General features: G+C 49.8%; 2 protein-coding genes across 3 annotated transcripts in view; both read left to right on the forward strand.

Annotated features, from left to right (window-relative positions):
• AXL (AXL receptor tyrosine kinase) overlaps positions 1–10181 on the forward strand; it is a 34626-nt gene extending 24445 nt beyond the window's left edge. The window contains exons 15-20 of one of the 2 annotated variants that reach the window (XM_008047973.2): positions 1530–1622; positions 2032–2153; positions 3058–3167; positions 5609–5768; positions 6318–6454; positions 8307–10181. In XM_008047973.2, the coding sequence (XP_008046164.1) occupies positions 1530–1622; positions 2032–2153; positions 3058–3167; positions 5609–5768; positions 6318–6454; positions 8307–8658 (974 nt within the window). In that variant the 3' untranslated portion in view covers positions 8659–10181. The remainder of the gene's footprint in view (positions 1–1529; positions 1623–2031; positions 2154–3057; positions 3168–5608; positions 5769–6317; positions 6455–8306) is intronic. The other variant, XM_008047974.2, reaches the window with a different exon arrangement.
• The window catches only part of HNRNPUL1 (heterogeneous nuclear ribonucleoprotein U like 1), a 60744-nt gene that overhangs the window by 2659 nt on the left and 47245 nt on the right, over positions 1–10840 (forward strand). The window lies entirely within an intron of this gene.

The following is a 10840-nucleotide window of genomic DNA, read 5'->3' on the forward strand; positions in this document are numbered from 1 at the left end:
AGCAGCAGGAAGTCACTGCCACCCCAGGCCTGAAGGGTGGAGGGAGGAAGTGGTGATACTAGAGCCTCTGCCCAGGGACACCCTGCAGGAGTTGGAACCACAGAGTTAGGGACTGCTTTGTGGGAGTTAAATACACAAGGGAGACTGACACAGCCACTGACAAGGCCAAAACAAGAAACAGAGAGAGAGAGGAAATATCCTGGATTCTCCCTTCCTCCCACCTGCCAGTCTCATCAGTGCCTACCATTGGCAAATCCCAACAGGAAACAAGTAGGAAAGGAAGCCTGGGAAATCTAGTTTTTTTCTTATCTTTTTCTTTTTTTTTTTTTTTGGTGTCAGAGCCTTACTCTGTCGCCCAGACTGGAGAGCAGTGGCATAATCACAGCCACTGCAGCCTTGACCTACTGGGCTCCAGCGATCCCTCCACCTCAGCCTTCCAAGTACCTGGAATGGAGTAGCATGCCACTACTCCGGCTAATTTTTTTGATTTATTATAGAGATGAGGTCGTGCCAGGTTGCCCAGGCTGGTCTCGAACCCCTGGGCTTAGGCAATCCTCTCGCCTCAGCCTCCCAAAGTGCTGGGATTATAGGTGTGAGCCACCATGCCTGGCTAGAATCTAGTTTTCTGGGGCCAGCCCCCTGTAACACAGCAGAGCAGGAGAAGGTCTGGAATGAGGCACCCTTGTCTGCTTTACCAACTGTGTGACCTCAGGCAAATGACTTTCCCTCTCTGAGCCTCCCTTCTCTCAACTGAAATAAGGAATCATAATGTCCTAGAGCTGCTGTGAGACAAAGCACTTAATGCTGGAGTGGCATGCAGATGTGTTGTTGATGTGGACTATGACTATATTATTTACATCATCAGAGAGGACAGGAGTCAGTCCAGGGTCACACAGCACAGGAAGGCAAGTCCTTTCCACACAGGGGAGGAGAAGCACAGGGGTTTGGGCTGGGACTGGAGGTGAGGGGAGAAGGATCCTTTCTGGATTATATGAGTTAAAAGCTTGGGCTCTGGAGTCATCACTTGTTCATTCATTATTGAGCACCTCCTGTGTACCAAGTTATGTACCAAGACCTGGGTTTGAATCCCAGCCATGCACCTTGGGCAAGTCACTTTGTCTCTGTGAGCCATGGTGTCCTGAGCTGTAAAACGGGGTCATAATTCTGTGGGTCCCAGAGCTGGTGGAAGCGTGCTGGAAGCAACCTAGCGTGGTAATGAGTGCCTGAACCTTGGAGCCAGACTGCCTGGGTTTGAATTCTGCCTATTCCACTGCCAAGCTGTGTGTGCCCTTAGGCAGGTTCCTTCACCTTTTCATGCCTTGATTTCCTCATCCTTAAAATGGGATAGTAATAGTGGCCCCGCAGAGGATTAAATGAGTTAACATACATAAAACACTGAGTACAGCACCTGATACTTACTAATCATGGCTGATGAAGATGAGATGATGATGATGATGATGGAGAGGAAGAGGAGGGAAAGAGTCCTCCCTCCCCACCCCACCCCCATCCACCTTCCTTTCTCCCTCCAGTTGCTATCTGCACAAGGTCAGAGCTGGAGGATTTCCTGAGTGAAGCTGTCTGCATGAAGGAATTCGATCACCCCAACGTCATGAGGCTCCTCGGTGAGGGAGGGGCAGATTCAAGGGGTCTACAGGTCCCAAGGGGACCATACCAGAAGGAAGTCCCCTCCCTCTGGCACTGGGAAGATCAAATTTCCAGGCTCCCTGCTCCTTACACTTCTTCAGGGTCATCAGCTCCCTCCTCCTGCTCTCCCTCAGCTTGGAATGTGACCTCTGACCCTTCCCAGAAATAGCTGAGATCCCCAGGGGGGCTCTGAAAACTTCCCTGGGAACTCTGCTGGAAATGGCTTCTCTGAAGTTCGGACCTTGATATCCCCCAACCCCACCCTCAAGCAGTGTGGAGGTCAGATTTGATGGGGAGTGAGGAGAAGCTGGGATCAGGCTGGGAGCGGGGCTTGGATTCCCCTGCTGCCTAGCAGGATTGACTGACGGGGCGGCCTGGGGGGCTCAGGCGTCTGTTTTCAGGGCTGTGAACGAGAGGGCTTCCCGGCACCTGTGGTCATCTTGCCTTTCATGAAACATGGAGATCTGCACAGTTTCCTCCTCTATTCCCGGCTTGGGGACCAGCCAGTGGTGAGGGGCATTTAATCATCCAACCCACAAGTATTAACTGAGCACCTACCAGATACCCGGCACCTCATAGTCACTGGGAAGACCATGGTGACTATGCGCTTGTCTTGGGGGGAGGGGTACCAGGCAACAAACAAGCTCATAAATACGTCAGCAAGATAATTTATGTGTAAGGAAGGAAACGCAGTCGAATGGATGATAAGAAGGCCAGGCAATTCGTTCGGGTGGACATGAAAGGCCCCGCTGAGGAGGTGACCTTGAAGGAGGAGGGACTGGGGAGATGTCTGGAGACCTGGGCGGGAAGCAATTCCTACAGAGGGTACAACATAGGCAAAGGCCCAGAGGTGGCAACAAGCATGGCTTGTCTGAAAACCAGACAGGAAGCCCCTGGCTCTGTCAAGAGCAAGAACACAGGAGGTCGGTCAAATTATAGAGGGCCTTGCTGGCCATAGAAAGGCGTTGGATTAGCCCGGCTCGGTGGCTCAACCTATAATCCCGCACCTTTGGGAGGCTGAGGTGAGTAGATTGCCTGAGCCCGCGGGTTCGAGACCCACCTGGGCAACTTGGCGTGACCTCATCTCTACAATAAATCAAAAATTAGCTGGGCCGTGGTAGCAGCGCCTGTAGTTCCAGCTACTCGGAAGGCTGAGGCGGAAGGATCGCCGGAGCCCAGCAGGTCGAGGCTGCGGTGGCTGGGAGCGTGCCACTGCGCTCCAGTCTGGGCGACAGAGTGAGACTCCAACTCAAAAAAAGAAAAAAAGAAAAGAAAAGAAAGGGGTTGGATTTGATTTTCAGAGTCATGGGAAACTCCACAGGCAGAGCTAGGCACGCACAGGAAGGGAAGGAAGAAGGGCTAGACCTTGGGGACTCTGCTGACCTCTACTCCCCCCTGCCTTGGCTCCCCCAGTTCCTGCCCACTCAGATGCTAGTGAAGTTCATGGCGGACATCGCCAGTGGCATGGAATACCTGAGTACCAAGAGATTTATACACCGGGACCTGGCTGCCAGGAACTGCATGTGAGTATTGAGCCTTTTGGAGACTCCTCCTTCTCCAGGGACCTCCCTCTTTCCTTCCCAGGATGGAAGGGAAACTAGACAACCCCTCAGGGGAAGTCAGAACTCAGAACCAGGATATAAAAGTCAACAAAGGGGTCTGGAAGGCTTCCTGGAGAAGGTGGGCTCTGAATGAGATCTTGAAGTATTTGAATGTGAGTGAGAAGGGATAAGAGGGCAGGCTCAGGGTGCAGCATGAGGTGACTGATGGAGTGATGACATGTGAGCTACACTGAATAAGGAAACCAAACTCCTCACCAATGCGCAAGCAGAAAGTAGGCCAGAACCAGACCGGGCATGGTGGAATGCATACATTTCTAGTCCCAGCTACTCAGGAGGCTAAGGCAGGAAGATCGCCAGGAGTTCAAGTTCAGCCTGGGCAACATAGTGAGACCCCATCTCAAAAAATAAAATAAAATAAAGACCAGAATAGAGTGCTAAGGGGAGGGTGGGAAATGAAGGGAATGGAAGGAACTATAGGCTTGGTCTCATTACAATGTCAGGCTCATGGAAATCAGAGCTGGAAAATATTCCACAGGATGTATAAATGTATATTACTGTCGGGGATATGGAAATGAAAATTTCTTTTCCCTTCCAACTCATTATTTCAAAAAATCCCAATCCTAAAGAAGAGTTGGGAGAATTAAGCAATGAGCACCCACATACCCTCCTTGTTGGCATTTTGTTACTTTTCTTTCTTTCTCTCTCCCCCCAACCATTTGCAAGTACGTTGCTGAGACTGTGACACTTCACCCCTAGATCTTCAGTAGGCAACTCCCAAGAATAAGGACTTTCTCCTAAATAATCATAATTCTGTTATCACCCCTAAGGAGACTGAGAGTAATTCTGTACCATAACCTAAGATCCAATCCACATTCACATTCCTCCAGTTGTCCTACAAAATGTCTTTTATAAGAGATCCTGACCCAGGATCCCATCAAGGTTTCAGAATTACATTTGGTTGTGATGCCTTTTCTGGTCTGTTTGAATCTAGAATAGTCATACCCCTCTCCACCTTTTTATATTTTGTTGGCATATTCTTTCGGAGGACACAAGACCAGTTGTCTTGTAGAATGTCCCATATTTAAGATGCGTCCACTTCCTTGTGGTGGCATTGCCTTGTTCTTCTGTTCCCTGTGTGAAAACTGGAAGGTAGATCTAAAGGTCTAAATAGACTGAGTCAAAATGGAAAACATTTTATTTCTGTAACTCAAGCTGATTCCTGTCAAGTCCCCTCTGTAACAATGGCACTGAGAATCAAGACAGGCTGAGTGCCGTGCTCATGCCTGTTATCCCAGCAGTTTGGGAGGCAGAGGCCAGAGGATTGCCCCAATTCAGGCATTTGAAAGCAGCCTGGACAACTTGGTGAGATCTCGTCTCTACAATTACAAAAAAAAAATTAGCTGGGCATGGTGGCGCATGCCTGTGGTTCCAGCTACTTGAAAGGCTGAAGCAGAAGGATCTTCTGAGCCCAGAAAGTCGAGGCTGTGGTGGCCATGTGCGTGCCATTGCACTCCAGCCTGAGCGACAGAGTGAGACTCTGACTAAAAAAAAAAAAAAGAAAAGAATCAAGACAATCAACTGTTATGAACCTGTTGAGCTTTTGGTTATACTGTTAGAATATTGAAATACTTCCTTACTGGTTGGCTGTTGGCCACTACCCCAGGCCTTCATGTATTGCATAGCCACCAACCTCAATGCCTGGGCATTGCCCTCCCCAAAACCCCTGTGAGCTGGACCTCCCTGGACCCAGCAGTTAAAGGCTCACTGTTGGAACACCAGGGCCTGCTGGGGTCTGTTCTGATTGGTCATTACTCAAGCCCATGCCCCCAGTGAGAAATCATCAATTCTTAAAAAAATGAAATTCCAGGCCAGGTATGGTGGCTCATGGCTTGTAATCCCAGCACTTTGGGAGGCCTTGGCAAGAGGATCATTTGAGGCTGGGAGTGCAATACCAACCTGGGCAACATGTCACCTGCTTGTAGTCCCAGCTACTCAGGAGGCTGAGGTGGGAGGATCCCTTGAGCCCAGGAGTTGGAGGCTACAGTGAGCCATGATGATGCCATTGCACTCCAGAGACCTTGTCTCTAAAAAACTAGAAAAGAAACATTAAAAAAAAAGGAATCAAATCCAGCAAGCCTAGGAAGGACCTTAGAATCTGACAAAAAGTCAAAACTGGAAGGCCTTTGGAAGCTCTTTGTCCCACTTCATAGAGGATCATTTTACAGAGGAAACAAGAAGTAAAGCACTTCCCTCCTGGACTGGGGCAAAAGTTCGGGAGACAGGGCTCCCACCTCCGCCAGGACAGCAAGAGTAGGAGGTGAAGATGTGTCTGAGAGCTAGGGTGGGCTTCCTGGTGGAGGTGGCTGGTAGCCTGACCCTGTTCCTTTCCCCAATCTGGGCAGGCTGAATGAGAATATGTCCGTGTGTGTGGCGGATTTTGGGCTCTCTAAGAAGATCTACAACGGGGACTACTACCGCCAGGGACGCATTGCCAAGATGCCAGTCAAGTGGATTGCCATTGAGAGCCTGGCTGACCGCGTCTACACCAGCAAGAGCGATGTGGTATGTTGCCCCCACCAGGAGTGGGGAATAGTGGAAGGGCATGGTCTGGCCATCTCACATCACAGTTACAGGTGCAGGGCTCACAGGGATGTGTGGGCTTCCCTAAACAGGGGCCTGTCTATGTGGGCTGAGCATGTCTGGGGACAGGGTGGGGATCTATGAACAGTGGGTATGTACATGCCCGGGATATATACAACCCAATGTGCATCGTGGCAGTGTAGACAGTTTAGGTTAGGAGAAGCTGCGGTGACCATGTGTGCATGTGCCCACACTCATACAGTGAATACAGCCAGGGTGTGCAGGGTGACATATGAGCTCACGTGTGCATAAAGTATGTCAGCGTGTGTGAGGGTGAGCATATCTGTGCACCCACAAAAGTTACCTATGCATGTGTATACCTGTGCCAGACTGTTTCTACAAATACTCGTAAAATACCCAGAAGATGGCTGTGAACACGTGTCCATGAGTGTAGGTGCACCCATGAACCGTGTGTTAAGGGATGACAGTGCAGGAGAGCCCCTCTAATTCCCTCCCCTCTGCCCTTCACAGTGGTCCTTTGGGGTGACAATGTGGGAGATTGCCACACGGGGCCAGACCCCGTATCCAGGAGTGGAGAACAGTGAGATTTATGACTACCTGCGCCAGGGAAATCGTCTGAAACAGCCTGTGGACTGCCTGGATGGACTGTGAGGACCCTTAAGACATTCCTCTCTCAATCCTATAATTTACTCCAAATCCCTGAGATCCGCTCCCCACCCCCGCCACCCTTCCCCACATGACCCTAATATATCCAGGACCCCTCTAAAACCTGGACAGAATCCCTCAGAATTTTGAGCAACTTACTTGCCCCTCACCAGAGCTCTGAGCAGGACCAGCAGGGTGCAAGTTAGCCTCCCTCCTTTGTGTGTGCTTAGAATTCAGGCTTGATCAGACTCCTAATTCTTCCCGATGACTGGGCATACTATGCTTCCCCCAGATGCTCCTGAACACTCAGGACCCTCTGCAAAACCCTCCAGTTTTATTTAATCATTCATTTATTTGAGTTGGGCTCTCACTTTGTCGCCCAGGAGTGTAGTGGCACAATCAAAGCTCACCATAGTCTTGACCTGCTAGGCTCAGGTGATCCTTCCACCTCAGCCTTCCAAGTTGCTGAAACTACAAGCATGTGCCACCATATCCAGCTAATTTTTTTATTTACTGTAGAGATGAGGTCTTGCCAGATTGCCTAGGCTGGTCTTGAACCCCTGGGCTCAGGCAATCCTCTTGTCTCCATCTCCCAAAGTGCTTGGGTTACAGGTGTGAGCCATGACATAGCTAACATTTTTACAGAAGGCACTGTTTTAGGTGCTTTACATTAACTCTTTCGATTCTTACTATAGCCACCTGCAATAGATAGGTATCATTATTATTTCCATTTTGCAGATGAGAAAATTGAGACTTAGAGGGAGAGGTGAGTTATTTGCCAAAGGTTGCACAGCTGGTGTATTAGTTATATATATCCCCAAATCTAGTAGCTTAAAACCACCAACATGTATTACATCACACAGTTTCTGAAGATCAGGAATCCACGAACAGCTTAGCTGGGTGATTCTGGCTCAGGGTCTCTACTGAAATGACAGTCAAGATGTCAGCTGGGGCGACAGTCACCTGAAGGTTGGGACTGGAGGACTGCTTTCAGGTTAGCTTGCTCACATGTCTGAGGAAGGAGGCCTTGGTTCCTTGCCATGTGGACCCCTCCATGGTGCTGCCCGAGCTTCCTCACAGCCTGGCAATCCAGGAGGAAACCACCATGCCTTTATGACCAGTCTCAGAAGCCACACATACCATCCCCTCTGCTGAGTCAGAAGCAAGTCACTAAATCCTGCCCACGCTCAAGGGAAAGGGATTTAGTCTCCATCTTTTGCGGGGAACAGGGACAAGGAATTTATGGACATATTTTATTTTATTTTATTGAGTAGGAGTCTTGCTCTGTCATCCAGGCTGGAGTGCAGTGGCATGCTCACCACTACCACAGCCTCAACCTGCTGGGCTCAGGCAGTCCTTCTGTCTCAGCCTTCCAAGTAGCTGGAACTACAGGCATGCACGCTCAGCTAACGTTTTGATTTACTATAGAGATGAGGTCTCACTATGTTGCCCAGGCTGGTCTTGAACCCGTGGGCTCAGGCAATCCCCTTGCCTCCACCTCCCAAAGTGCTGGGATTATAGGCATGAGCCACTGCATCCAGCATATGAACATATCTTAAAGTAGCACAGCTCGTAAGTGGCAGAGTCAGGCTTTGATGTGAGTCTGCTCTGGGCAATCAACTGGGCCCTAGTAAACCCTCACTAGAACACTACCCCATACCCAGATGGGTTTCCCAAGACCTTTCCCAGCTCCTGAGTCTCCAGGACCTGCCTCAGAAACTCTCGAGAATTCCCAAATCCCCATAGATGGCCCCAAACCCAGGCCTATGAGTGTCCTAAAATGTCCCCAAACTCCCAGGATGCTCACCTTCTGAGGCCCTGCTCAGACTCCCAACCTTCACTCTGCTGCTCTAGGTATGCCCTGATGTCCAGGTGCTGGGAGCTAAACCCCCGGGACCGGCCGAGTTTTACAGAGCTGCGGGAAGACCTGGAGAACACCCTGAAGGCCCTGCCCCCTGCCCAGGAGCCCGATGAAATCCTCTATGTCAACATGGATGAGGGTGGAGGTCATCCTGAGCCCCTTGGAGCTGCCGGAGGAGCTGACCCCCCAGCCCAGCCTGACCCGAAGGATTCCTGTAGCTGCCTCACCGCGGCCGAGGTCCATCCTGACAGACGCTATGTCCTCTGCCCTTCCACAGCCCCTGGCCCCACTCTGCCTGCTGACAGGGGCTCCCCAGCAGCCCCAGGGCAGGAGGATGGCGCCTGAGACAACCCTTCACCTGGAACTCCCTCTCAGGACCCAAGCTAGGCACTGCCACTGGGGGAAACTCCATGCCCCCCACTTTTCCACTCCAGGCCTTATCCCCAACTGACCCCCTGTCTTCCTGCCATCTCCATCCCAGACACATTCTTCCCCTCCTCTGTGCTGTAGCATCACCAGCTGTAAAAGGAGGGGGTTGGACTGTAATCTTAAAGAGTCCTCCCAGGTCCAACATTCCAAGATTCTAAGGCTTAAAGTGTCTAGATTCAAAGGTACTAGGTTTCCAAGATGCTGAGTCTTTGATTCTAAGGACCTGAAATTCCAAAGTCTGTCGTTCTAAAGTGCTCACATTCTAGAATGGAAGTTCTAAGGCCTACTATTCTGAGGCTCTGAGATTCTGTGGCTATAGATTTTCTGGTTCTAAGATTTTTGATAAGACCCCAAGATTTTAGGCTCTAAAGCTCTAAGATTCTAGTTCTAGGACTCAAGACTCTATGAGTCTAGATTTTTATTTTTCTAGGGTTCCAAGTCCTTAAGGTGTAAGAGTCTAGATTCTACAATCCTAAAGATTCTATAATTCTAGACATGGAGGTTCTAAGGCCTACTGCTCTAAAATTCTATGTTCTAAGGCTCTTAGAGCCTAGATCCTCTGGCTGTAAGACTCTAGATCATAAAGCTTCAAAATTTTATCGTCTCAAGTTCTAAGGTTCTAATAATGGTCAGTTATAGTTTCTGAGGCTTTATGATTATAGATTCTCTTGTATGAGATCCTGGATCCTAAGGGTCTAAGATTCTAGAATATGCAATTTAAAAGTTCTAAGAGTGTAAAGATGAGGGTTCTAAGGTCTAATGTTCTAAGGTGTGATATTCTAAGACTTAGTCTAAGAATCTAGGTTCTCTGTGTCTAAGATTCTAGATCAGATGCTCCAAGATTCTAGATTATTAAACTCAAAGATTCTAATATTGGTCTGTTCTGTTTCTAGGCACTCTAGATTGTATCAATCCAAGATTTTGCATCCTAAGCATCTAAGTTACAAGACTCTTTCACTCAGTTGTGACTAACCAGACACCAAAGTTCTAGCCATTTCTGATGTTGGACACCTTTAGGTTCTATGCTGCATTCTGCCTTTCTAGGATCACAGTTAAGTGTCCAAGAATCCACATTTGTAAAATCTTAAAGTCTAGGCACTGTAGTTCTAAGACTCAAGTGTTGCAAGCTTCCAAAATTCTAAAGGTCCACAGGTCTAGAATATTAGGTACAATGCCAAGGTTTTAACCTTATTCTGCAGTATACTGCTGTGTGTCCCTACCCTTCTTAGCCACCTTTGCTTCCTCCTCCCCTCATGTTGGGGTGTGCACCCCCAAAGCCTGTGCAATGCATTAGGGAAGCCTCCTTTCCCCCAGGAAATGGAGGAACTCCCTCTTTTTGGGCCATGCTGCCCCCCTGAGCCAATCCCTCACCCCCCGAGTACAGAGTATGGACTCTGGTGCCTCCGGAGGGGCTCAGGTCACATAAAACTTTGTAATCATGCCTCGGTCTCCTCTTGTCTCCATTTAGCTGTGATGCGGCCCCTCTCCCTGGCAATTCAGTCTCCCTGTCAACAAAAAGATGGGCTTGGTGGGGTCTTGGAATTCTCTCTTCACTCGAGAAGGCAGCAAGTGACACACATGTAGATAAAAAGACACACAAGCAAAGAACTTGCATACTCTCAGAAGCCCCTAGCGAGGAACAGACACACAGATACAGGGGTCACAGACACCCCCTCTCCAAAGTAACAGACACATGAATGAATGGATACACTCAAGACACTGAAAAACCAGACACACAGAGCAACAGATCACACAGATACGTGTTCACAAACATGATTAGGCCGATAGACACCTGCCACGAATAGGAAGGAAGAAGGTGAATCACACAGACCCAGACCCAGAGCAGGGACACGAACACGCGCGAGAGAGGTACAGGGTCCAACAGGCACTCGCAGGGCCAAACGTCCAGAGTCACGCAGACACAGAAGCGCAGAACCGCCTCCAACAACCATCACCCACGAGGGGACTCCCGCCCCCACGAGCCCCCCCCCCCGCCCCCGGGTCTCGCACGCACCCCCGGGCGCGCGTCCCAGGGTGTGGCCGACCGAGGAACCCTCGGCAGCGCCCGGACGCCCCCCGGTGGCGGCTCCCGAGAATC

The sequence above is a fragment of the Carlito syrichta genome, unplaced genomic scaffold, assembly GCF_000164805.1.
Source record: "Carlito syrichta isolate Samal-C Ts95f unplaced genomic scaffold, Tarsius_syrichta-2.0.1 Scaffold119893, whole genome shotgun sequence".
Classification (NCBI taxonomy): Eukaryota; Metazoa; Chordata; class Mammalia; order Primates; family Tarsiidae; genus Carlito; species Carlito syrichta.